The sequence below is a fragment of the Struthio camelus genome, chromosome 1 (genome assembly GCF_040807025.1).
Source record: "Struthio camelus isolate bStrCam1 chromosome 1, bStrCam1.hap1, whole genome shotgun sequence".
Lineage (NCBI taxonomy): Eukaryota > Metazoa > Chordata > Aves > Struthioniformes > Struthionidae > Struthio > Struthio camelus.
Window position 1 is genome coordinate 198,680,996 of NC_090942.1, and position 27,840 is coordinate 198,708,835.

Below are 27,840 nucleotides of genomic sequence, written 5' to 3' on the forward strand. Positions count from 1 at the left end.
TAAAGAGGAATCATTCAGCTTGTGAAGCAAGATGATGTTATTTGCTCGTAAATTCAGCTTGTTTTTTATATAACTGGAATGAGGAAATGGATGTTTTATGTACCTTTCTGAATATTACCAGAGCCAGCTCCAGGCTGGGTAGGACTGAGTTTTTGAAAGATGGGCTTCAGAAATGCATATAATCTAATTGAGGGGGATAAAAATCTTTTTTTTTCCTGATATTTGAGTCCTAGCCTAGCCTATGTTCGTTAAATAGAACCTACCATCATTTACCATCTATTCTTTCTTAAGGTTTTCTCTCATCATGTGAGAGAATGCCATCCTCTGCTAATAGCAGCTCCCTCACAGCCTCTTCCAGAATGAATTCTGGTAGAGAAATCATTCTGCATGATTGGGACTTAATTCTTCTTGTCTAGTTAGAAACTGTTGCTTACAAATTACTTTTTTGCCACTTCCCACTATGGCTGTTTCTTTGTGAAGGCTTATTTTTTTAAGGAGCGCTGTACCATCCAGTAATGAAAATGAGAAAAGTCCTGTAAATACAGTAAAATAGTAACTCTGTAATAGAACATAGACCTTGATCTGTTCCCAAAATAACAAAATCTCTTCTTGTCACATATTTTCTTTTTTTTCTTTGGACTGTTCTTATCTATTTTAGGAGAAACAGAAAATAAGTCGATTGCAGAATGGAAGTGCCTTTGCTGGTAAGTGTATTTGTGATACAAAAATTATATACGATATTTGTTGTTCAGAAGAGAAAATAGTTAATACTGAAGTGTCTCATAGTTTTTCGTTGCAAATGAGTGATAACACTCCTCTCTGGGCAAATGCAGTACATTAAGCTAAATAATATGTGTCTCCATAGATTGTACATCTAGTATGGCAGAATTATAGTTGCTGTGAAGCATCATTTTATATTTTCTGATTCATGGTTTGAAATTCTCTGCCTTTTAAAGTTTTCTGTATCAAATTAATCAAAAATTTAGCTCAAGTTTACCTGATTCCAGATCAATAGGATATTTAACATGAAAAACATCTTCCTTTAGACTTTTTCCTCTGAAAAGTTGAGCATCTTCAACTTAATTAAACTTAACAGTCCCTGAAGATTGTCAGCATAACAATAGATCAGGCTCTTAAGCAGCAAGAGACGGCTGAGGTCTATGAAAAGCTCAAGAGTTCTGTATACATGAATTCCTGCAGTGTGTAGATTGTGGGATAATGTTACTGTTAATCTTGCTCCATAATTTCTGTATTAGTTTAATATAATTCTACAAGTTGCATAATGAGCATCTGAAAATACATACTAGTTTTTCCGTGGAAGCTGATGTGATTTCATGCCTGAAATAGGAAAGGACATATGAGGCTCTTTCTTAAGAAAGAGAAAAGGAAGCTCTTTATTTGAAGAGAACTACTTGAGAGTAGAGAGGAAGAGGAGGAGTAGGGAATATATACATAAAACTATCAGAGACAGCTGAAAAAATTAGTTCATTTCATAGACCATTTAGGATGTAAAATCAATAGCATTCTGGTAAAATAAAGGCTTGTTCTCTATTCTGACATGATACAAATGAGACTATATAAGATAATTGCAGATGTCTTTGGTTGCAGTTTGTAATTTTTTTTTAGATGATACTGTTGGTCTTGAAGAGCTAAATAAAAATTGTCAAGAGAATCAAGACTCTTCTGAGACATTACCAGAAATAGAGCTGTTTCAAGGGGAGATAGAAGAGAACATCATGACCCAAACTAGCACTGGCTGCCTGGATACTGTACTTCATCAGTCATGATTGGCCATCTTAAATAAAAAAATTCTGCATGAAGGAAAAGGTAATAAATCACAAGTTTAAATGTGTTTCATTCTTTTATTATATTTGACCAAACAGCTGAAGAACATTGGTTGTTAGCATTTCTAGGATGCATTGAATATCACCCAACTTCTTTTTTTTTCCTTCAGGTTAGGGTTGAGGCTTCCCCCTCACACATTGGGAGAAAGAGGAGCCAGCATTTTGTTATAAAAGCCAAGTGATTTCCCCCCCTCCCTGATTTCTAAAACCCTTCCTAAGGCAGTGAAAACAGTGGTCTAGGATGACTAGGAGCTGGACTTTATTCCCGGTTTGCTTACAGGGGTGATCTATGGTGAGTCATGTCACCTCAGTGCCATCTTCCTTATCTGTTGACTGTGAAGAGCAATACTGACTGCTTTAAGAGATCTAATTATGAAGATCACTGCATAAACAATTAAACAGTATTTCACCAAGTTATGAAAACCTCATGCATGAGGGTTCTGCTTCTCAGTAGAGAATCAGCAGCAGGAAGCTGCAATAGGATTCCATTTACTTAAACGTTGAGTTTTTTTCATAAATGTTCTTTACCTTGTCATTGTGTATGACAAAGTGTACTACTGAGCATTACAAAGTACACTGACATGCTCATTCTCTCCTTGCTAATTTTGCACCCTTTGGTAACTTGGCAAAGTTTCTCCTGTTCATTTATGGTAGGTAGCTTGTGATAAGAAGGAAGGACTTCTGGATCCAGTTGTGGAAAAAAGCCAGCTTAACTTTTTGTATAGCTTTTCATCAGTTGATCTTCCCAAAGTGGAAAATGCTTTAATCTGTGCTTTTAGAATGAGAAAACTGAAGTACAAAGAAATAGAATAATTGTTATGGTTGGCAAGTTGAGCCAGATTAAAAAAAAAAAAATACAGATCCTGACGCCTAAATTATTCACATCTAGACCTCACAACTGCTGATAATAAACTGAACCATTAGAATATCCTTACGGGATCTGGCCAGAAGTCTGTATTATCTGGTATCCAGTGCCTGACAGTGAGTATCAGTTGACGTCTGGAGAAGGAGACAAAAAGGCAGGCATGTGTTGTGTTGGGACAGTTATGAAAGGGGAAGTGTGGCCTTTGTAGAAGGCTTCTTAATTTACCATTTTCAGAGTGGAGGTTTGTGACTAAAACAAAGTAACTGCACAGTTTGGGTTGGAATTTCAACATATTGGATGGATGTCAGTTTTGGTTATATGCATGTTTATATCATTGATGACAAAACTGACAACGTTATTTGCTGATTAGCCTGTACCAACCACCATTGCAGGGAAAGGATAAAAGCGTATGGGAAATATAGCACTAATGTTCCAAGGTGCTCTGTCAGCATAGATCATTAATAAAACCTAGAACACCTAGAAGCACTGTTGTCCTCTTCAGTAACCAAATACTAAAATATTTGGTAATTAAATCATAAAATATTTTCACTAAATACTTAGCTCTATGCCAGCCACAAGGTTTTTTAAGTTCTATATTTGTGTTTTATAATGTTGCAAATGTGGACATTACGTAGACCAGTTTTTTGCTTATGATACTGATTAAAGATTTCAGCATAGATCTGTAACCTAAATGACTATACGGAAATGTCCAGGTTTATTGTTTAAAATGTTTTTTATGCTGAAGGAGGAAACTTGGGAGAACATTAATGTGCAAATTCTAGAGAATTGGTTTTAGAAAGTGTTAGCTGTAAATCTTTTTAGGGTTGGGACTCACTGGCAAGCTTTGTGTTGCAGCACAAAGCAGGTGGAGGATATTAATTTTTGAAATTAGTTTTGTACCTTACTTTGCTTTACATATTGTACAAAGTTTTTAGTGCACCTGCTCCAGTTCATTTTTCTGTACGAGCTGCTCATTGCAGCATATCTTTATCCAAAGCCTGAATTTAGGAAGGCCTTGAATAGTCACTGTGAACAAAACGAACAACTACTTTTCTTCTCCCATTCTGCCAATTTTCCCTAGTTTCTTCACCCTGCCTACCTTCTCCTGCATGTAAGCTTCTCCTGTTTCTTTCTGTCTCCTACCTGGAATTCTCTTGCACCCATACGCTGCATCCTTTCCTTTCCTTTGATTGTTAGGATTTTTAAGGGATGTTCCACTGCAGATCCCTTTCTTTGGACTTGCAGTTGTTAGTAATAAACTGCTAAATAAATCCATCAAATGAAATAAATGATCAGTTATTGAAGAGTGCTGCTTTCATCTCATTAAAAATTTGTGGTGAACCCTGGAAATTAATTTTTTCTTTGCTTCAGGAAAGGAAAGGTATATGCTGGCTGAGTCTCCTGCCTTATACCCGCTATCTTTATGATTGCTGCATCTAACGAACTGTTTTTTCCAGTAGTTTACCCACTTTTCTTTCTGGCACCCTAATCCTAAAATTGTTTCAGCCGTTCTTTCCCACTTGTTTTGAATGCAGAGACAGTGGTCTTCAGTCCTGTGTATTTGCGAGCCAATCACTAACTGGCGTTAGGAAAGAAAATATGATGTGATGATTGTGACTGAGCTGCCATCTGTCATTTCTGGAATGACTCAAAAATTTCCTTTGGTAGATTTTATAACCTCAGTTCATTATTAACCAGCGTAGTGTCATACTCTACTGTGCTTGCTTATGTTAGTTCTAAGGAATATAGAATTACAACTGTATGTACTTTGCTGTGAAGGAAGTCTTCTAGTCAGTGTTTGATTTAAAAATAGTCAGGCATTGCACGCTCTGCGCAGAAGGATTTGGTCATGAAGATCTGTGTTGGGATTGTGTGTTTAAGCTGCAAGTCCCTGCTGGCAGCCAAAACCTCTGTCTAGTGGTTGACAGCCCTGGTCCTGGCCACGTGGTCCCACCATCCATGCATCAGCTTTGGTGCTCATCAAACCTCTTGATTTCAGAATGCTAAACCAGCTAGGGCTTTGTATGGAGGGAAGGAGGGAAGTAGGTCGGGTTATTTTTCTGCAGTTTAGCATTTGTAATGAGTCAGGGAAAGTCCTGCCATCTGTTGGAGGTGGTACAAGGGAGGGAGTGAGACACCAGAAGCTGGATCAGTGTCAGCTGCCCTGGAACTGCGGTCTGTTGTCTTGGATTCACACGCAAGCAGAGCTCGTCTTAACAGCTCACTTCTGCCAAAAGTGGGAAGTCACTTCTTCCCAGCACCCTGCACTTTTCCATTTCTGGCACTCGTTGACTGACATGAAAGGGTATAATTTAACTTGCTAACCCAACAGGAAACAAATGGATAGTTTTCTGCTGGGCTGGCAAATTAGATTAGCTTGGGTAAGGTCCAACTGGTGCCAAAGCTAGGAGTAGGGAGCAGATGGGACTGTGCTGCTGAAAACAAGAAGGAGAGGAACTAGAGGATTTCCTGTTTAGGTGACAGTGAACTTTGATATCAGGTCACCACATAACATGGAAAAATATCTCTTGGAGATGTCAAGAGGCTCGCTCAATGGTGCTACTGATTTTGAGGGATAAGGTCATTTTTCCTCACCACAAAATCGTAATTTTCTACCCATTGATTAAATCAAACTTACCAAGAATGATGTTCCAGAATGGCTGTAAAACTGCTCAAGTGAACAAGTATAAATGTTGAAATCGATTACATTTCATAAAATGTTAGGAATTAAAAAGAAAAAAGAAAATTGAGGCATTCCTACCAAAAACTTTTTAAACTACAGGAAATAAATAAAGCTAATACCAGTCAATTTAGGTTTGAGAATAAACTAAGCATTACTGGCCAAATGCAACTTAATCTGTTAGGCAGATAATCATGCTTTTATATCAAGGTTGTGTAAGGGTGTTTCTATGCAAATGAGAAAGTGAACAGGTTTTTATTTCTTTGTGAAAACACACGGTTAATCTCAAGTTGTTGTGAGAGTTCCTTACTGCAGCGTTGGCAGCACATCAGTATATGTTCTGGAGATTAAGCAAGAGATTGTGATTTTAAAAAATGCTGAGATCAATGAAAGCAGTATTATTTTAGTGCCTAGAGGTTCTCCTGCAACCAGGACTGCGCTGTGCTCGATGCTATACAAATACAGAACAAGAAGAGAAAAATGACTTGTAGTTTAAGGGCTTATTTGCCAGCAGCAGCTATTGCAAAGTACAAGCTAATGTGCTGTATTTGAAGTGTAACAGCCATTTTGCAATAACTCCACGCAAGAACGTTCCCTTCACAAAAAACCCAGTAGCGAATTGTTTTGATGGGACGATATGTTATCACTCCTCCTTTCCCAGGCCGTGCTGTTCCTGTCATTTCCCCTTGTTGGATGCAGTGCTGCTGCAGCCCTGGAGTGAAGCAGTACAGCTCTCTGATCCAAAGCAACACCAAACCATTAAAGCACGTACCAAGTTTTCAGTCTGACCAAACAAATTGAGCCATGCATTCACTAGGACACAAGAAAAGAAACAGGAACATACAGCTGGGACATGGAGAAGAGAAAGCATATTATGCTGGTTTAGATATAACATGAAACTGCGTCAAGCTGTGGTTTCATCAGTGGTTTAAATTGGTGTAAGCCGGTCTTAACTGATAATTCCTAATGCTGTATTGCCCTTTCTTGCACTGTTATAGGTGTTAGTATTGCAATGCAAGGAACTTCATTTGGGAACTGATCTTAGGAAAAACTAAACATTTTGTGAGCCAGGTTTGAAGGAGGAAACAAGCAAAGAATTCCAAGCGTGAAATTGCTAATGTGAAAAGGGTCTTGTATTAGCGGACAGAAAATTAAGCTTGGAGTCATCTCTGTATGCAATCATACATCAACCAAGATCTGACTTGTTTTGCATACAGTGCAAAGACGTCTGCACTTGCTCAAGTGCTATGCTCTGGCCCTTACCTTACTTTAAGGTGTTCCTGTTGTCTTGAGAGGGGACTTTACAAGCACATACAGCTGCAGAAAATGGCTTGTTTGAAAATGAGTATAAGATGACTGGCAATCAGAGACAGGAGCTGTCACTGATAGTGAGTGAATGAGAAGTGATAGGAAGCATGAAATCAAGCCTCTGAAAACCTTGACACTTAAAACTTTTAGCTGATATTTGATGCAGGAGATTGAGGATGGATTTGTGACACCTCTCCTGCTATAATGCAAAACTACGAATCTTAAAAATTTGACTAATACTAAAACGTGATTTTACTTCTCAGTTCCTGAGATGAAACATTTCTCAAGAATGGACAAAAAAAATAATCTTGTTTGCAATTTCTACTCACAAATCCATTTCTCTGTGCTAGCTTCTTGTGTTTGTAACTTGAAGCAATTAGTAAAAAAGTTACCAGTTAAGCATGTCTGATTATAAGCACGTTATTGAAGCATTAGATATTTCCTTAAGTGCGTTCGTGGTAAATTGAGACTTCTGGAATGCAGAAGATCTGAACAAATGGAAGAAACAAAGTTGCAAATCTGGTGCTTCACTGATTCATTTCTCTGTGTGTTGACTAGCATCAAAATATAATCTAGAAGATACGTAGAAAACTAAACCAGTCTTTCAAAATTGCCACAAAAAATACGATCCCATGGTCAAACCTCTTCCAGATGGTACTTTGATACAATAGTGATAAAAAATGTTTTCTCTACCACTTGACATTAACCACTAAATTTAAACAAAATTAAGCATAAAAAGCCCTCCACAGTTATGAACAGAAAAACTCATCTGTCTTTTACAGTGCTTACCAGTAGATCCTGGCCTAAAGCATAATTAGCAGAGGGGATGAGAGCTGCACAGAGCAGTCTTTATAGAGAGTTTTCAGAAAATAGTAGTGATCAGACTGTACTGTTGCCTTACACAAAATTCCTTAACTCGGAGGCCTGTGAAGTCCTAGGGGAATATAACAGGAAAAAAAACCCAAAAAACAAAATGAAACATAATAAAACAATTACAAGATGTAGCTATGGTATAGTAGTATTGATTGAATAGCTACCAATACTACTAATATTGTGACTGTAAAAAGAAAACAACAAACCCTACAGTCCGATCCTTTCCCTCTTTTTACATCTCCATACTGCAATGTTCTTATGATCTCTAGTTTTGACCTCTTAAGTTTTCTTCTCTTCCTTTTCCATTTTCCTTCTTTTACTTTTCCTACATTTTATAGTATCTGCTTTCTCTTCTTTCTTTTTCACTTTTTAAAGAAGGTACCAACAGTTGAGTGTGAGAAAGAAACAGACTTTTTTTCCTCCAAATATGAAAGACAGATGACCTCTTTTTAGTATGAGGGTTGGATTTGCAACCATTAAAATGTTTCTACAATCTGCACTATTGTAATATTTCAGCAGACTTTCTTCTTTTTTTATTGCAGAAATTTCTCACTTTGATTCTACCTTGGAAGGACCTCAGTTTACAACCAAGTATTTTAAATGTAAGGAATAAGCTGGAAGAAAATAATCAGTGTAGACTTCTGTCGGGAATCTGTGGTCACCATTTTTTCCTTCCCTGTTATCACTCGTAGTCCATGAAATAAAAATCAAAGTCAATATAGCTTTTATGCGTGAGGCAAAAGGCCACTTTCTGAAGCCGTTTCGAATTTATTTCTTTTTCTATACATCCTTGAGTGTGATACAAATAAACTGAAAATAGAGACCAATAAGCACAGTGGAGTAGGCTGTCGGCAGAAGGTGTGAACTTCAGCCTCTTGTATTTAATTCACTTGTATTGGGATCTCAGATGCTGCTACATGAACTAAAAAGTCAGGGCTTCCTGGTAACGAAGCCTTCCTGCAGAGAAAGGTATCATTCTTTTATTGTTAATTAGGCGGTTTATCCTACTCCTGCTTGCATTTACCTTTCATCCTGCTTCTATTACTCGTAATTATAGCCCAATGTCTTCAGAAGGTCAAGTGGAAGAAGTCTTCATCAATCTCTCCTTTCCTCTGCAGGTGCACAAATTACATTGTTTTTCTCCTGAAACCATGCTTAATGTTTCCCTTGGAGTACATCGTTTTGTAACTATAGAAATGAGGAGAAATTTTCACTATGGAGCTGATCCAGGCACACTGGAGGAAAGATGCTTATGGTTTGTTGTGGACTAAGGTTTATAACTCATGCTGGTAATCAGTGATTTGATTTTTCTATTAGTGATTATTTTTTGCCATTTTTTTCTTAAAATCCTTATAATGTGAGGATAAATTTAAAATAATCTAGTCTAAAAGCAGTTGTTTCCTTAATTTTTTTTCCTTCAAGATTAAGTGTAGTGTTTATTCTTCAACTAGAATAACAGTAACAACTGTTACTGGTAACAACTCTGTTACTCAGGAAATTATCCCAATAGCACTAGTAGAGTATTGATTTCATCAGGGAGATAGGAAGCAGAGATTGATGAACACTAACAATAAAATCTGAAGTCTGGCTGTTGCAAGTGTCTCTGTAAGGCCCACCCAGGTGTCAAAGAAAAGTAGGAAATATTTACGTGAGCCAAATGACATAGGCAGTGAATTTGATCCCGTGTTTTTTAAACTGAATTCCATATTTTCTTTCTGAGGCATGATTGGATGCATCTATGTATGTTCTTTGTTCTATAGAGCCGGTAAATAGGGCAGGGCTTCTCTGCCAGCTACCGCTTTTATGGGGAAGCACGAAATTGCTCCGATATGAGTACTGCTGTGGCTCATAACTCCTGAACGTTTTGTGCATTTATCTTCAACCTGGTTCTCTGATGCCTGGCTCCTCTGCCTGGCAGAGGACAAAGTGGAGCACTGTGGGTTGACCTAGTTACTTATGCCAAAGTGACTAGTGCTTTCACCTGCTGATGGAAATCAGTACAAACATGAAAGGAGTGAGGAAACCAGAAGGCAATAGGTATGGTTTGATGAACGAAAAAGAAAAGGGGCCAGCAGGGGCAGGGGAGATCACAAAGGATATCTATTTTTAAGAGAAAAAGCAGGACTGCTTGCTGAAATAGCAGGTCATGAAGGTGAGACAGGAATAGAGAATGGAGCAGGGTAGAAGGTGAAAGGACAGATCAAAAGATTATTGAACTGAGGAAAATGTCACTAAGGGGCAGTTATGGGTAAAGGAAGCAGGAAAGAAAAAAAAATTAAATTCATTTAATCAGAAAGAGCAACCGTAGTCAATTAGGAGGGAAACTACCATGGGAACGGCTGGAAACTTCTTCGTAGTGAGCGGGAATGACAAAAAAGACAAATATGAGAAGAAGAGAAACAAGGAAACTTACATTTCATGTGCTTGTTAAAAGTAATACTTCTCACTTCTGCAGCTTCCACATCCAGAATATTCATCCAGTGACGTTTTCCCAATTCATTCGTTTCCTCTTTCTTATCTTTTCCCTGCACCCTTTTCATTGTGCATCAGCTGAAGAGCCAGCACCTGACTGAAGTCTTGCTAAAACCTTGCTGCGCTGTGGTCCAAACAGCCAGTGTGTACCCACGCTCCACTTAAAGAAATATTACATATACATATAAGCAGGTAGAAGATATTCCTAAATTAATGCATTTCTAAATTAATGTTACACCATTGGCAAAACTTCTTGGTGGCTGCACTTTCATTTTTCGTGTGTATGGTCTCTTTCCTTTCCTTTCCTTTCCTTTCCCTCGGCTTGAAATGTACTGCTCTTCGACGAGCATGCCCCTTACAGAAAATGTTGTGGAGAAGATGCGTAATTCACGGTGATCGTACCCTCAGTTTCAGACTTATCTGAAGTACTAGTGGCAGCAGAAAAGTTGGTTTGGTTCCAATAAAATGTCAATCAAGCAGTAATATTTTCTTTTTACCTTTATTTATCCAGAAAGAATTCTGAATGCATATATTTTCTGTAACTGAATACCAAACTCCCAGAATGCTTAAAATAAAAACAAATTTCAAAATCTCAAAAAGTATTCTTTTATGCAAAAAGAGAGGGGGTTGTGTTCCATCTTTTAGCAGGATCTTGCCAGGTTAAGTTGAATTTAAAAACCTGTTAGTATCTTTGCTGAATTTCAAATAAGTTTATGTCTTATTTCCTGTCATTTTTTTGCCCGCATGATTCAACCTGTGTGTTGAAACTACGCTGGTCAGTTTGGCTTTTTCAAAGTACAGTGCTAATAACATAGTGTGCCGTGTCACAGGGAACGGTGTCATTTCTTTGGTTTCTGTGGTGGTAATGTTAAGGCAAGTCAGGTTGCCTATATGGAAAGTAAATCTTGTTGAACTTGCCACATGAGATTACAGTTTCTCATGTAATCAGGCACTTGGAAAAAGCGATGCTGGTGGAGTGAGCTTGTTGCATGGAGTCATTTAGATAACGCAATGCTGTTATTTAGCAACATCTTCTAGGAATCCTTGTCTGTTGCTGGGGGTAGGCAGTGGACTCCAATAGATTGGTTTTCTCCAAAAAGAAAAAAAAAAGCATGGCTCTTTTGGAGGGTACAGTAGATGCCTCCACGCTAAAGTGATTTAGTGGTTTCCTTGTCTCGGCTAACTTGTAGCTGGTGGTATGTTTGCCTCCTACTCAACACATGGGACTGCAGATTTTCAGCACTTGTGTTCTCTTATCTGTGAGAATTTGGAGATTCCGTCCATTTAACCAATTTAAATGGTTAAAGAGGGTGCTCTGGGCTAATGTTCTGACAAGAAAGCTAATGTAGTAACTAAACAGCTTTGCAGGATTAGGACAAAGTATTTCCTCCTTCCTGTAAAGTCTTAGCCCCAGGATATGCATTATTAGACAGGTTTTTTTTCATAATTTCTCTTTTTAAAGTTAGTCTTCACTCTTGCAGGGGAAGAAAATGGAAAAACGTAAGCTCTAAAACTAGTTTAGTGAGCGGCCTGAGCTTTCATGTATTCTTCAGTTCCCATACACTGTAAGAGGGGGAAAAAAAGAGGAGGGGGGGGAAGTTTGGCGGTGTTTGTTTGGTTTTTGCTGTGTTGGGGTTGGTTTGTTTTTTTAAACCCGTTCCACTTGCCAGCGCTGTGCAGACGCGGTGCCCGGCAGGGAGCGGGCCGGGCGGGGGCGGCGGGGCCGGGCCGGGGCGGGCGCTGCCGGCGGGGCCGCCCCCGCCGCGCCGAGCCGCGGGATCGCATGGAGGAGCGGCTGCTCCGCGCCCTCGGGGGGCTCAGCCTGCAGCCCCGGCCCCCTCCCCGCCGCCGCCGCTTCGGCAAAACCCTCGTCCTGCTGCGGGGCCTGCCCGGCTCCGGGAAGAGCACGCTGGCCAGGTAAGGGGCCGGCCGGCCCCGCCGCTGCCGCCGCCCCGGGCTGCGGGCAGCCCCCCTCGGCCCGGTGCCGCTGGCGCCCGGCGGCTGCGGGTTTAAACGCCGGGGTGCAGGAGCTGCGTGAGGGGCGACGAGAAACGGTAGGAGAGGAAGAGGCCGGTGCGCGGTTCGCCGAGCGGCTGGCGCACCTCGCTGCTGCCCGGAGCGGGGCGCTGAGATACGCTCCTCGGAAAGGGCTGCAGGGAGGGCATGGGACAACCGACTCGGCAAGCTGCCGGGCTGGTTGCTGTCGCCGTCAAGGAAGTGCCTTGTCGAAACCTTGTGTAAGCCCAGTCATCTAGAAACCATAGTTTCCGCTGTCATCCGAAACAGTCCTAAGTTCAATTCCTTAGGCTACAAGTGACCGCTTTGAGTATGGGTTACCCACAGGACGGCGTACCTTGTTCTGAGCGGTCGGCGCCAAAAGGTGTGTTCCCGGTGTGACTCAACGCACGGTATCTTTTATTTGTTTTTTTTTTTTTTTATGCTCTTCTGTACCAAACACCAGGCTGGTATGTGTACCCTGGGCTGCTTGCCGGTTTGTCACAGCCGCGGTCAAGCACCTCCCCTCGCTGGTGACGAAGGTGGGCGAGAACGATGATTTGTATTTTCATGATGGCTAGTGCTTCTCGTCAGACCAGGAGCGGTGGATAAAATGGAAAGGCAGAAGAGACCGTTCCTCTTTCAGACAGCTCTGAAAAACTGATTAAAAAAAAACGTACAGACAGAAACGCCTCTGAGGGGATTGCTGGGAGACGGGGCCGCAGGCAGTGCGACACAGCATAGCCACAACCTGTGAAATCGGGTATCCCAAAACCCCCAGTGCCACCCACTGTCCACAAAAAGAGGAAAAATCAACCTCCCATATTCCCCACATCCTTCCTTCAAGTTTTCAGCCTCTGTTGAGGAAGACCCAAGTGCTAGCAGCGTACACAAGCTCTTTTAGGACTTGGCTGATGTTTTTGTAGGCAGGGCTCTGCTGCAAGACGTGGCAGTATAAAACCCCACAGTGCACTAAGCTGTGCTAGTTCCTGTTTTCAGTACCTTACTTTCTGTAAAACAGTGCCTTCTGCCTCCCAAGTTCTGTAAGACTAAGTAATGCACTTATCGACACTGTTTTTAGTGAAACCCGAAATACGTGTCTCCCTAAAGAGACCGCCTAAAGAGGCGGTGCAAGTACAGGCCTCATCTCTTTCAGAGGCACTTGGGTCCCCTCACAGTGCAGTGAGAACTTCATGATCCAGGGACATATCCTCCACAGGTACAAATAACTGACTTTCCAGTGTTTTTTAGGTTAAAACACACAATGACAGACTTTTACAATAAGTTGTAAGGCTTGTTTTAGTCCCATGGGAGATGAACGTGTGAGCGTCTCATTCTGCATCCAGCTCCTGGAAAGGACAGAGGTGATGCGTTAATTCATTACATTCAGTACTTGACTCAAAGGGCAGTTCTAAAAACTGTGTGTAGTGCCTCTCCATTAATTCTGGCTAGATTATAAAAAAGCAGCTGTGCCAAACAAATTTGGAGATTTGCTCTTCCCACATCCCACATTATGCACTTTCTGGTGGTGTTAGTTGTAGAGTGGTAAGCAAGCTATACCAAGGGAAAGCTGTGCACACAGGCAGATGTCTTCATTGGTAACAAAACAATATTTTTGAAATAAGTCTGTTTAACAGCACCTAGAAAGACAGCTAGAAACACAATTGCATTTGTGATCATTTTGCACGTGTTTCTTAAAACATAATTACAGTTATGTAATTGGCTTGACTACCAAATTTACTGAAAGACACTGGTGGGCTCGGTGGGCTCAGCTCTGGCTGAGGTAGACTTGCCACATCAGCTGCTGCGTGTGCCCATGGCTGTGCAGGAGGTGTTAGGTGTATCACAGCATAAACCAGTTTAGCTGAGTCCTAAAGAGCATCTGGAGTGGCTTCTCTGTTTCTATCTTTCTGCCCTTTCTGTTACAACTACAATTTCCACCCTTTCCTAGGAAAACCAGCCCCATGCTGAAAAGCTCATGGTTCATGGTGCAGCTCCTGCAGCTCGTTGCGTGCAAGCGGAGGGCTGTGGCTGCGGGTAGTGCGCCATGCAGCTTGGCTGTGCCCAGGCAGCTGCAGCGGAGGAAAGGCAAACGGGGAGCGTTGTCATTTTAAAACACTGAGAAAACAGAAAGCGGATGGTGCCTCTTTTAAGGGTTTATGCTGACTTATTTTCCCCTCCCTGCTATCCCTGCTCATAAATTGTGCTCGCTTGAGCCCATACGAGTGTTTGTTGGACCACGCTGTCAAGTCCAGTTCACTTCAGGGAATGAACCTGAGTCCGGGTTGAAGGATTCACCCAGCTGAAGAAAGCAATATATCTGATTGCCCCAGTAGAAAGACAGCAGGCAGCTCTGGAGGCATTTCCTTGGCCTGTGGTTGTAGAAAACTAGTATAACAAAACTCAATATACGACTTTTGGAGGGAGGAGACAATTATTTTTGCAAGCACCAAGACACCTTTGCCCAGAGGGGCTGGCAAGTCGGAGAGGACAAGGAGCTTCAGCAGTCGCGTCCCCATTGTATCTCCTGGGTTCCTCTGGGTTGGTGATGACAAGCTGGTTTTTGGACAGTCTTTTATACCCCCTAGTAGTCAGCAGTTGTTATGGTGCCATTTTTTTCCCTCAGGATTTTGCTTATTTCATTCTCCATGAATCTAAGGCAAGGTTTTTACCCCCTCCCCCCTTTTTGGGGGGTTCTCTCGTTCTGGATGTCTTTACAGCTACAGAGTCTCTTCCTGCCAGAAAAATAGGAAGAGGAAAGCTGTGTACAACCTGGCGTAACCTGGTCGCCACCCTGCTGCTGTCAGCGCCCACGTCTGGTGGAGCCGAATCCCCTGTCCTGGGCCTCAGCAGAGTGGTGGCCTTTTGCTGTGTGTGTAAGCAATACATTGCTGTTTTCAGTCTCTGGTAAAGGCGGTGAGGAACGTGGTAGGGCAGAAGGAGGAGTCAACACACCAAGGCCCCTTACCTCTCCAATTACTCTCACGGTTAAGGATACTCTTCCTTGAATTACCTGTTATTAGGTGATCTGAAGTGGCTCCCTCTGCCTGCTCACCCGGCGTTGCCAGCAGCAGAAGCGTGGAGTGGAAGAGGGCAGCTCGGAGGTGCATCTCTTAAGCGCCTCCACTGGAAGTGCGTGCAGCACCCTCCGCCTCAGCACGTCCCCCCAGCTTCACAGTACATCCTTCCTGATCAAGCTGGGGCAAGACTACTTGGAAGGCTTGATGGTTATCTGAGAAGACAGAGTGGGTACAGCTTCCAGAAAACATCTCTGAAAATCAAAGGAGCTGCATAAAGCTCATACCTGATGCCTGAACAGACAGTTTCTCCATTGCACAGCGGCTGTATTTCCAGCTCGTAAGCAACGTATTGCTGTGATACACAACTTGTGTAACACGTAGCCCTCTCTAGCTAGTCGTTTTGCCCAAATATGAGGCCTGATCAAACAACCAGAGCAGACTGGTCAGTTTTCCCTTTATATATTAATAGAATAATGTACAACTTTTCAAGAACTGCTGTTGATTTATCACTTGAGGTGAAGCATGGAGCTTATGAAGCATGGAGCGAGCAATCTCATAGAAGAGATGACTAAGAAACAGGGGGGAAAAAATTACATGGGCACTGAGGAACCGCTGCTTGGTGTGAACTGTGGCTTCTCCAGGTCTCTCCGCTCTGTTTGTCCAGCTCCTGCCCAGGCTTCCAGCCCTCTGTCCAGCCCCGCTGCTGTTCCCAGGATCCTTAATGCCCTGCACGGCCCCTGCTCTGACGCGTGTTATGGGCTTTACCTACTAGCTCATGTTTCCAGGTGGTAACGTGTTGCAGACATTTAACCAGGTACACAAAACGCCCTAAGCTTCAGGGCATTCTCCTGAATAATGTGTTTACCAAACCTGACGTGCAGCCTGTTGCTCTGCAACATACAGCCGCTGCGCTGATCCCAGCAGGCGAGACAGGCGCCCTAGGAGCGGGCTGCAACACCGCAGCAATTGGCTGGTGGCCTTGCACCAGGCCAAAGTCTCCAGGGCACTAGCAGTTGTCCAAATACTACAGGCAGCTAATGGTGCCATGCAGGTGTTCAGATCTCACAGGTCTGATTTTCTGCTTTTCAGATGCCGTGGGAATGCCTTACATTAGGGAGAGTTACCAGAATAAGTAGTTCAATGCAGTCTTATTGCATAAACGTTATGATCTCTGCTAAATTAGAAGTAAATTTTATCTTGAAAATTCATTTACCTTCATATTTTCTGGTAGAAATTATGGATTTTTTTTCTCCAATAACATTATTAGTGATCTTGGAGACTTCTCCTAAGTACTCTACTTGCATCCAGCTCGCTGAAATCTTGGATAATTAGTTTGTTATCTATGAGGGCAGAAATACATGTAGTTAAAATTCGAAACTATAATTTGAAGGCACTGAGTATATTGTTAATAAAAAGGGAGACTTAAAAACTGTATACATCATGGGAACAGGTGCTCAGATTAATAACTTAAGAGACTTTAGAAACACCTGTCTATCCAGCGATACGATTCTTACAGTGCTACTATAGAAGCACAAATGGAAGCACAATTAGGTGTAGTCAGCAGAAGGACTATGTTTCTCATTTGTTGGTCATACCAACCATCCAAAGCATGGCTAGGGTGAAACAGCGCGCCAGCGCCGGCCGAGGAGCCACGCTGCCTGGCCGAATCCCGGTGCCCCGAGGCTGCCGCTGCCGTCGGCGGGCAGGTGGCCGAGCCTGTGCCCCTCCACCGCTTCACCCTTCTGAGCGCTTATGGTTTCCAGCAGCAGAAGCATGAATTTTGCTGCTTTTTTTGTCAGAGCTGAAGAAAACCAGAAGCATTTAAGACCTTTTTTTTTTTTTTTAACCCCAGCTGTATCAGGCCGTCTAATGGGGTGTTACCTGGCGTACAGTCTGCCTCCCCTTGGGGAAGGGGAAATGGGAAAGGAGGGGGGAAGGGTTCTGGCAGATTTATTGCAAGAGAGGAAACATCTCCCTTTCCCTCAATCCTTCTTTTTTTCTGCAGTCCAGCAGCAAACTTGTGTTTAGCAAGATGTATAACATGGCACGTTTTATAACTACAGCAAGACAGAGAGCTGTGCAATTAAATATCCCACAGAGATAAATTAACACTGGACCTTTCGTAGATACTGTTTATCGCGATGCATTGCTTTCTTTTTTTTTTTTTTGTAATGTTAACATATCTGATAAGTATCCTTTGATCTTGCAGTGAGATTTCTTTTCCTCCTTAGTATAGTTTGACACTTACTGATCTGACTGCAATAGGTAATTTTCTTTTTATTGAGCTGCTCAAAATTTATTAATAAGCAACACTGATCACAAGTCCTCCCATCTTTAAACTGCTGCTGTAAATTTTGCCAAAATATAGGCATTTTTATTTTGCAGAGTGATTAGGATTCCAATGCGATGCAGTAAAACCTCTCTTCTAAGCAAACCAACTTGTTCTTTGTAGATCCTAGCTGTCTAGAGTCACAAGGAAAATGCTAAAGAGGTTTGGGTGCCTGTTGATGTTTTAAGAGGCAAGAAATGCAGAATTTTTGCTGACTTCATGATCCGTAGAGGATTACAGAAAGCACTTGAAAACTTTGGTGTCAATTTAGTTGCTTTAAAAAGCCAGATGTAAACACAGCAAAACAAGCAGAAAGTAAAGCATCATATTTTTCCTATTTAATGTTCTCTTCCCTTGCTGTTAGTAGGCACTCACTTGCTTAGTAGGAAAAAAAGCAAATGTGACAGTGATTCACAATTTTTAACACCGTTTGTGCCGTACTTTTCTTCTGTTGAAGCATAAGTTTTATCTCTCTACTTTAAAAACCAGTGATGTGAAGGTAGTAGGCTGAGTTTACAGATAATCCATCACATGCACAGCATGCATGCATAGATTGCTTAAAGGATTATTATCAAAGCCTTCATGAAAATGTATGTCTAAGTAAGTGCTAGAAATTAAATAGTAAGGCATATGCTAAGAAAGTAATTATTAAAAATTGTCCTGATTGAGAAAAATTTTAGAGGAAAGGAACATTGGGCAAGAAAATAAACATCTTGGACTCTTTTATTAATAAGCACAATTTAATGTGCTTATTAGTAGTTAAAGGGACTATAAATATTTTAGCACAACTAATTTTTTAGAGGTTGTGATGTAGGTAGGTAAAACAGAGGGAAAGGTAAGGTGCTGAGTTATATTGAGAGCTAAATATTTATCACCACAAGAGTCAAGAGGTAATGTGGTGGGTGTTCACTGCTTTCCATGATAAGAGTTCTTTGCCTGGGACCAAAATTAATGTGAGAACAGTCTGACTGTTTGCCAGCACTTTGCAACATGCCTTTTGTTTGCTCCCTTTGCCCAGAAGTAATTATGTGAATAAACATCTTTTCAGTGCTGGAAGATAACTGCTTGTAGCCACTAACTGATAGGGGATTTAGTGGCCCCAGCACAGGACTGCAAGGTCAGCCCTGGCCAGCCGGTCGGCAGCGGAGTCTGTGCTCTCGGCGGCACTTACTGCCCCAAAATAATGTTCATTAATCAGCCGAGAGAAGTCCCAGGGGAAGTTACCAAGCCAGAAGCGGATGTTTCTTCAGCTAAAAGCAGCGTGCAGTACTGGTGAGGAATTGCTGCTAGCAGGCAGGTTGGGATCAAATTAGTAAGTGAATGAAGAGAGCAGAACTCGGGACGAGAGAGTTAAACTTCGTCTGTTGGTCTGCCCGTCTGTTTGCAGATAACCTCGAGGGGCCTTTTCCCTTGCTGTTGCTCAATTCGATCAGACATTGAGACATACTTGTTTTTTGCAGCTTATCGGGGTGGAAGAGAAACGTTTTATCAGAGAAGTTAAAATGAGTCACAGGGACTAAGACCATGGGGTGGTGTGAGAGAGCGGGGCAGGCGCGGGCACGGCCGAGAGGCACGAGTTTTCTGCATTGGCTTGATTTTCTTTTCCAGTGCTGTTTTGGGCTGAGGGGGAATGAGAGGAGCGAGGTGACACAGCAGGCTCACCCCAACTTGTTGGAGAGAGTGCCTCCTTCATTGTCACCATCCTTGTCCTTGTCCTCGTCCTCCTCCTCCTCCTCCTCGTCCTCCTTGTCCTTGTCGCCCTCCTCCCAGTGCTCCTAGGGCTGAGGAGAGAGACAGCTCCATCTGTGGACACCAGTAAGTCGGCACCCAACCATGCAAATGGGAACCCCATCTTGCATTAAGATTTTTTTTTTTTGTACCCTCTAAGGACTGGTGGAGGAATGCTTCAGATTTAAGTCACAACCAAAGGAGTGTTTTCGCTTCCTACCGCCGGTCCCCACGTGTCCGAAAGGCGGCCAGCTGGCTCACCACGATGCGCCTGGCTCACTGCAGCACCACTCTCCCGGCAGCTCCCGGGCCCCGAGGAGCGTCTGCGCGGGACGCGTCGGCCGTTAGGAGCCAGGGGGTTGCCCTGTGCCACGTCGAAAATCTCTCTAGCGAAACTCCTGTCATCAGATTGTCTTTGGAGAGTAGCTTCCATCAGATTATCAGTATCTGCTTGGTTATTTACAATCAATCAATCATCCCTTTTCAGCTAACTCCAAAAGAAAATTGAATTTATTAATCGATATGATTCAGGACTCGCATATTGGTACTCCATTATAGGTTGCTGAACTGAAGGAATGAAGAACATCATGCCTTTAAGCTCCGTTCTTGCCCTCCTCTATGTCCCTCTGCCGATTATGTTATTTCCCGTTCTCTTTAAGCTGGGTTTTCAAAACGAGGCGCTGTGCAACGCTGCAGAGCGTTTGTATGGCTCTCGACTTATGTCCTCTTCTAAAGGGGCACGCTAGTATGTGCTCGTCCTTCTTTCTTTCTTCTTTTTTTTTCAGACAACTGAAACGTGACAACCCCAACGCTGTAGTTCTTAGTACCGATGACTTCTTTAGCAGAAACGGCGTGTACGTCTTTGAGCACGACTTCCTGGAGGACGCGCACAAATGGAACCAAACGAGAGGTGACTGACGGGCAGCCGGGTTTTCTCAGCGCAGTTTTACCTTCAGTCTGTCCATAAACTTAGCCCCCAAAATAAAGTATCTCAAAGTAGTGACGTATAATATAGCAACACTCTGGGAAGGTAAATTTGGAGTGCATCATCCACTGACGTTCATGGGTTACTGGTTAAAAAAAGTTATTTACAATGTCGGAATTTATAGCACGAAAGAGCGAAATTCAGAAATGAACAAAGATTCGTGATAGATATCATTTTAGAAAGTAGAGCAGTGAATAGTAGGGAACTGAAGCTTGGTGACAGCAGGTGGCATGCCAGCACCACCAGCCCAGCAGCGGCTCAGTACCGCTCTCGGTTGGCACGTTGCAGTTCGGCGTGCAGCTTCTCCGGTGCCGATCCCCGCTCGGAAGTGGGTGCTACGGTGAGCTGCTAGCGATGTCCAGGAGGAAACCTGCAAACTTAATTACAAGTCTGAGAATGAAACAATCCAGTTCTGTATTTCTGAGAGAAAAGCATAACATGCTTCTGCGGCTGCGCGCTGAACTCCCCCGTGGAAACGGCAAACACACGCTGAGATCACGGAGCAGGCATCTTCTGCAGATGACAGTCAGTGATGCCTGTTGTAGCTACCTAGTGCTCGTGGGCCTGTAAGCGTGGTCTGCAGGCATTTCCAATCTTACCGCTGAGCGCAGCCACTGGCTGTGTAATACCCTTTGGGAAAGTGCAGGCTGATTTACTGTCTCGTGCTTGCGTTTGGGCGGTGGGTGAAAACCCACGTCACGGTCGGGAGCCAAGTGCGCTAGGAGCGGGCAGAAAAAAGGACACCGGGGCCTAGTAAAAACTGGATCAGTCTGTTATTTAATATGCTTTAGCTTTACTTAATGTGTTGCTTTACAGCAGACAAAGCAATGAAGAATGGGAAAAGCCTGGTTATTATTGATAATACCAACATCCATGCTTGGGAAATGAAGCCGTATGTGATGATGGTAGGGAAAGCTATGATTTATTGCTTTTACATGCTCAGCTATGACATTTAAGAGGCAATCTGATGGAAAGGGTTCTTACCATGGCTAAAAATAATTACTTCCACTTTCCCTTAGTTCTTTAATTATAGTTAATAATCATTGATACTGTGAAGAAGTAAGAAAAGAGATGTCAGTGTCCTTGTTTTGTCTAGTCAGCTGTATAATGGCGCAGAAGCAAAATGACCCCAAAAGATTAAGTCATTGATCTTGCCCTGTAACTTCTTGGCAATCAGGCTCTCATCCCTTTCCCCACTAGCAACATGAATTTAATAGTTGCAAAATTATTAGTTAACAAATATGTCAAAATATGATTTATAGTTTTAGTTTAGGACTTGTAAAAAGTACACAATAAAATGTCTCTGAGGATGCATTTGTATCACTTTTCAGTGATTCTGGCAGGGATGGCATTTATTGGCAATGTTTTTAGTACAGTTTCATAATGTCAGTGCCAACCTCACACTCGTGTACACCTATAGGGTCTTGGGTTATGGTCTTGCCAGTTAAGAAATGTGTAACTAGGTATAGTTTTTATGAAGCCCGAAAGAGGCACATGTTAATAGCAGTGCTGCAAAGCCTAGACTTGTCACTGTGGAGGCAGACATTTTGAATGCTTGTGGGTGACTATATAGCAAGTGAAAAATCTCAGCCAGAGGTGGACAAAATGTAAAAAGGTCAGCAGAGTTCCCTGCCTTCTTTCTGGTACTCTCTAAGTTCCTCAGAGAGCAACCCTCCCATCCCTCAAAAAAAAAAAATCCAAAAGCAAAAACAGTCAAGTGATTGCATTACATAGCCAGGGGCTATGCTGAGGTTTGCTGGGAACTCAAATCCCTTGATGTAAGAAGACATGAGCTAGCTGGGACTCAGCCCACAGCCTTGGTGGGAGTCGTGGTTATCTCCTTGCTTGTGGCTCCTGGCAGGATGTGACACTTCTCTTCTTGGCCAGCTAAAATCTCAGGGTGGCGCTCACAGTCAGGAAGACCAGCTACCCCTGGACTCAGCAGCCATCCGTCTTCAGCTAAAACTTCTGTGTGCTTCTTCAGGCCCGTGAAAATAGCTATGAAGTTCTATTCCGAGAACCAGATACACCCTGGAAGTTCAATGTTCAAGAACTGGCAAGGTATCTCTTTCTCTCTTTGATTCAGCAGGGAGTTTCTCATTTTATTAATGTGCTCTGGAGAAAGGTTGGCATTCTTCCTCTTTATATATCCTAGAAAATAACCTAGTAGAGGACAACAGAAGAACTGTGGAATAGGCCTGTTACTCAGTACCTGCTCTGCAGTGAGCTCAGCCCCAAAGGAGTCCGACTGATCTGAAGGGAGTCAGTCAAGAGCAGACTAGGAAAGGTACCTGCTTGAAGCATGTATTTATACTGCGAACGTCTAGAGGCAGAGACCCTGTTTTTTGTTCTGTATTTGAGCAGCATTTTCTGTGTTTGGGCGCAAGACATGTCAAGGCACTACAGACAGTAGCCTGATTTCTGTTCTTAAAAAAGCTAACCATAACAAATACTATCTTGCTGTAGCATGGTGGGATGCTACATTGAGCACTTTGACGAAATGACCTTCTACAGGATCTTAAAACACACATGTAAAGGGATATGATGTGGGTATCAATTCTGCATAATATTGTAGTAAGAGAGGTAACCAAATATGGCTCTAAATAGGCTGCTCGGCTAGTGGATGCAGGGTTAACCATTATGTTACTGCAGAAGCCACGCAGTCAAATTTCCTGGCCTGGAGCCAGCTGGCTGTGAGGTGCATTGCGGCACAGCGTGCACCCCTGCCTATGAGACCCAGCAGCTAGCCTGTGCTAACTTACTTATCTCAAGAAAACAGGGCATGAGTACTTCATTCGGACTGATTTTAGCTTTTGTAGCCACTAGGAGGTCTACTCAAGTATCAGGATTGTTCCTATGTGCTTGGTGGCGACAAATGCCAGAGCTGTGCCCCAGCGGAGCCGTGACACGGCAGCCGATGGCTTGGGGCCAAGGGCTGGCAAGGCTGTCCACAGCTTAGCCTCATGCGGCTGGGCTGACACGTGTAGGGCAGCACTGCAGAGACGGATTTTACCAGTAATCCTTAATTATAGGCCGAACTACTTGGAAACTTGTATTTTGTTTTAGTAATCAGTTGAAACAAGTCAGTGGTTTACAATAGCCTGCAAGCTATTGTAGCAGCAGGCTACAATAAAGCTGACTGAAAGACAGTCAGTTTGGGGCAGCCCTTTGGCAAGTGATTCAGGGACAACTGAAGGTGCTTTCTGGTGCACGAAAGCCTTCAGTCTGTGCTGTGGGTTTCTAGATAACAACCAAACATCCCAATACCTAATTTCCATCAGTATTAGGTTCCCTAGGCACCAAAACCTTTTGCCCCCCAAGCTGATGTGAACAATGTACGTCTCCCACGCGATCACAGCTAACTCTCTCCAGAGCTCTGCTTATGTATCCTGCACACCCTGGTGCGATTTAGGATACCACTCTGACAGCACAGCGCCTTTACCATCTCCACAGCTCAGGTCCAAAGAGGGAAGGAGCAAGGGTTGGTTTGGTGTTACCTGTCTCGTTCCAGGACTGGGTGGCCACACAGCGTCTTTCCTGGCAGTGAAGTGTGTGCTGAGTGCTGCCCCTGGGCACTGACAGGGGCACTTACTGCTGGAGGGAGTTGCGGCCACATTGCAAGTAGGGTGCTCATCCTGCTGCATGACTGGCTCCTTAATGCTGCCAGGAAAAAAAGGTTTTTTTTTGAGTGCTCCAGGGAGCACCTGCTGCAAGACTGCAAAAATACAGATGCAGGACAAACTTGCACCAGGGCCAGAAAGACTCCATCCTGCATGCTAAATTACTAATGGTGCTTGAAAGAGCTAAATGGCAAAAAAAAAAACCCAAGGCTATGCAGCATCTGCAAAAACTTTTTTTTTTTTTTTTTGGAAAAACAATTCACATTAAAGCATTGAGCATCTGCAGCTGTTTCTGGTTTCTCCGGCAAGCCCTGCATGTTTGAGCACCCTGTTACCCTCCCTCTCAGCCGCTCCCAGTGCATGAGCACGGGCAGCCTCTGTGGCAAACCCAAATTCCAGCACATGCACCTTCCCACCACCTTCTCCTCTCCCCCCGCTTCCCAAGTCCCTGTTTGGCCAGCAGCCGCCGTTGGCAGTTCAGGCCAGCGAGCACCTTGGGCTGAGTTTCCCCACTCAGCTACCGCCACAGCAGGGTCTGACCCCTGCTCGAGGTGGGACTGGCTGCAGCCTGTGGCTGCCTTTCTGCAGACGTGTAAAAGCTCACCCTGAGCCTGAGGGGCTGTTGCACTAAATAACAATAAAATTCATGTGATATTATACTCAGGTCTGTTACACAGTGCTTTGCTAGCTGGCCCATGTTTCAAACCATTCAGCTATCATCTCACGGCCTGGCTGCTCACCAAAATCTTTGGGTGATGTTTTTCAGCAAAGTCACCAAAAATAATTTTGAAACGTAGGTGGCAATGAACAATGGCAAAACGGGGCTAGAAATGTCGCTGGGGCTAAGGACTGATGTCCTGAACACAGCAGGAACCTTAGCACGCTTAAGATAACCTGTAATATATGGACAACTAAATATCTGTATTTTCTATTAACGTTGCTTCTGTAGAAGAAATATTCATGATGTCCCTCAACAAAAGATACAGCGGATGAAAGAACAATACGAGCATGGCGTTACCTTCCACAGTGTTCTTCGGTCTGAAAAGCCGAGGGGAGCTGAGAGGAGCACCGGGGGTCCCCAGCGCGCCCCCCCAGCAGCCCTCTCAGGCAGGTGACCGCGCGTGCCACGTGCAAACACTGCGCCAGTTAACTAAGGGGTAGGGTCCACCACGTGTTTTAATTGTCAGGGTATAAATATCTTGATTTTTACATTTTTCTAAATTATGTCTTATTCTTGTATTTTTCTACTGTATTTCTAAATTAGACTTTTGTATCTTACAAGTCTTAAATGTCACTGGACAATAATTTCATGGGTTTGCATGACTGAGCTAAGCTCACTGTACCCACTACAAACTGTAACCCCCTGCTCAATCCTCCTTCCTCTGCTAAAATCCAGTCACGTTTATGGTGAAATGTGCTAGCTGTGCTCATCACTCTTTTTTTCCCACCTAGCTATCTGTCACTAACAGATAATACTAGATATTCCCAAATTCTTTCATTACAGGCTGCATGGCCAAGCACCTCTCCGCGCAGCTGTCCTTTCTTGACATTTTGCTACCTTTTCTCTGGCTGCGTGGCCCTTTGTCTCTTCCCACTCCAGCTTGTCCAGAGCGTTGCTACTAGCTTTAAGAGAGGCAAAGTAAATCATAAAAAGAAAAAAAAGTGAGCTCTAAAAGACCATAACAAGGTTTAACACTGTTCCCTGTCTACATCTCTGCTTGGGCTGGCAGAAGAGGCTGAGTTCAGCCAAGCCCAACACAAGGCCACATATGAAGGCTCTTTAAAGGAGCTGTTAGTGCTAGTCTAGCGCTCGCTAATCTGGCAAGTAAGACAGAAAACAGCTCTAAATAGTTGAAACACAAGTCTATGAAATATCTGAAATAACCTAAAGTACAAATTCTATTGCAGAAAATAATTACTTAAGAAAGGAGGAAAAAAATGTATATGTAGGGGGAGAAATCAGCTCCTTTCATGACTAAATGAAGAGAACCCACACATCGATGGATGAATGAGATAGTGCAAGATAACTACTTTAATTTTCTTTTCTTTAATTTCCTAATGAGGAAGCCTCAGGAAGCAACTTTTAAAACACAGCATTTGCAATGGCAAATTTTTAAAGTAGATGTGAAATATTAGACAGCAGTTGTAGAAAGGGATGGATGGTAGTGCTTTATTTTGCAGTAGGAAACGAAGATGGCTAGCACTAGACACTGAGAAGAATAGGCATAGCTGTAACTCATTAGCAGTTTAGTGGACAGAGAAGACATGAGGCATAAAGAAGTATCATGCTGTTACTGTACCAAAGCAAAGCTGCCTATAGGACTCTGTAAAGTAGTGGATATATGGGATAAATTTTTTACTGAAGCAGCATTTAAAGTAGTAGTGTCTTAAAGGGTCTTCATCATAAATAACTGTGAACCAGGGGGCCTAGGGACCCTAGCCCTGCAGCACTGCACCAGGGTTTACAGAAACATCAGCAGTTGCGCGGTGAAGCCACTTTTCCCTCGTTACAATTCTCTGATCCCACTACAACGCTGAGCCATCCCCAGGTCCCCGCCCCAGCTGGCCTCCCATGGGAGCATCAGCCTTTGGCAGGGGCCTGGTGGGAGGCAGCGGGACAGGGCAGGCTGACAGCGAAATCCCAGTGGAGGCTGCAGCTCCACTGCAGGGCAGCTTCTCTCGCTACCAGAGAAATTCCAGTTCTGAGAAGTCTCACTTGTTGAGCTTAATGAGAACAAAGTAATGAATAAAAACACTCAGTACTGCGCTTGAATATTTTCCTGGCAGACAGAACTCGTAAGTGATGAAATTAAAGTAAGATCATTCTTTCCATAATGTTGTGGCTCAAAGTGGTACCTTGAACTACGAATGAGTAGTTTAGAAACGCTGCCAAAGGATCAACCTGTTAATCAATTTACATGTCATTTTGCTATCAATCAAACCTTCACAGTTATAGCTGTTTTCTAAAACTTTTAGCAGTATGAGACGTACGAGGGGAAAAAACCATGGAGAGAACCATAGTGAAATTAAAGAGCAATATTCCAGAATTAAAGTGTTACGTTCTGGTTATAATGGAATTAGGGAATTGCTTTCACCTATTTTCCACTATGCTAATCCAATAGATGTTTGGCTGTCAGAAGTAAATACAGAGCACAACCATTCTCACAGAGGGTAACAAAACGGTTTTAGATAGAAACAAAAGCTTGTGCTGTAATTTAGGAATACATCAGAATCAAAGCAATGGCTTATAAAGTGTCATTAGAACTCCAGCCACGCTGACGTCTGTTGTATCATACATAGCTGTCTGGGAAATGTATAATTATTCAACTCCAATTTATTATATTTTGCAGATGTAATACCACTTAGTCTTTGCTTTTGCAATATATCTTTATTAAATACAATCAGGATTTAATGTACAAAGTGTAAAAATCATTTAAATGTGAAATATATACAACACTGTACATAGGCCTCTAGTAGCATTTTTGGTTTTTTTGTCTCTGTAGCTTTCTGAGGTCTGTTAATGAGCCCTCAGCGTCCTTTGTGTCCTGAAAAGCCTCAGCTCATTCAGCACAGCTTTGAGGAGTTATTTGCTTCCCCAGCAGATTTAGAACTATTTTTTCGTGAAAGATCATCAGAAAAATCAGTAGCTATTGTACTGCTAGTTTCATTTACACAATCAATCTTCTTTTCTTCTGGTAAAGTATTTATGAGTGCTTGTGTATTAATCATCGCAAGTTCTTCATCCGCAACCAGATCATTCTCAGGAAGATGGACAGTCTCTCTCAATTTTCTACACGAGGTGACATGACTGATATTCCAATTTATTTCTTTTGGTGACTTGCTAGGCTGAAAACCCAAACTTCGCGGAGGCTGAAATGCCTTTTTTAAAGATGGAGAAACAGTTGAACAGATGGGTGTCAATGGTGGAGGGGCAGGTATGCGGCTGAGCAAGTCCACAGCTTTTCTCTTTTTGCTGTTTTTGGGATGGTCTTCATTAGTAGTAGCAGATGAAGATATTTTTGCTGAGCCTTGTGGGATAAGTTTCAAATTTGGTATGCTATTTGACAAAGGGCTATGATACTTTACTTCAATATTAGAAGAAGAGATCTGTTTAAAAAAAA

The 27,840-nt window shown here is 42.8% G+C and overlaps 3 protein-coding genes across 13 annotated transcripts in view; 2 read left to right on the plus strand and 1 right to left on the minus strand.

Annotated features, from left to right (window-relative positions):
* The window catches only part of LOC104151574 (NEDD4 binding protein 2 like 2), a 49,288-nt gene extending 37,697 nt beyond the window's left edge, over positions 1-11,591 (plus strand). For 3 of the 7 annotated variants that reach the window (XM_068930096.1, XM_068930102.1, XM_068930099.1), the window contains 3 exons: positions 659-704; positions 1,627-1,827; positions 8,113-11,590. In XM_068930096.1, coding sequence (XP_068786197.1) covers positions 659-704; positions 1,627-1,787 — 207 coding nt within the window. In that variant the 3' untranslated portion in view covers positions 1,788-1,827; positions 8,113-11,590. The other 4 variants (XR_011138681.1, XM_068930098.1, XM_068930100.1 and 1 more) reach the window with 4 other exon arrangements.
* Positions 11,592-11,774: 183 nt separating this feature from the next.
* Positions 11,775-27,180, plus strand: N4BP2L1 (NEDD4 binding protein 2 like 1). Of its 2 annotated transcripts, none has more exons than XM_068930107.1 (5): positions 11,775-11,959; positions 19,900-20,024; positions 20,916-21,004; positions 22,084-22,160; positions 24,669-27,180. In XM_068930107.1, exons 1-5 carry the CDS (start codon positions 11,826-11,828, stop codon positions 24,832-24,834), a joined length of 591 nt encoding a protein of 196 aa, XP_068786208.1. In that variant the 5' UTR covers positions 11,775-11,825; the 3' UTR covers positions 24,835-27,180. The 2 variants fall into 2 exon arrangements, with proteins under 2 accessions (XP_068786208.1, XP_068786209.1); XM_068930108.1 differs by having other exon boundaries at positions 11,779-11,959; positions 20,919-21,004.
* The window catches only part of BRCA2 (BRCA2 DNA repair associated), a 42,340-nt gene continuing 41,596 nt past the window's right edge, over positions 27,097-27,840 (minus strand). For all 4 annotated transcript variants that reach the window (XM_068930104.1, XM_068930105.1, XM_068930103.1 and 1 more), the window contains one exon: positions 27,097-27,826. In XM_068930104.1, coding sequence (XP_068786205.1) covers positions 27,284-27,826 — 543 coding nt within the window. In that variant the 3' untranslated portion in view covers positions 27,097-27,283. The remainder of the gene's footprint in view (positions 27,827-27,840) is intronic.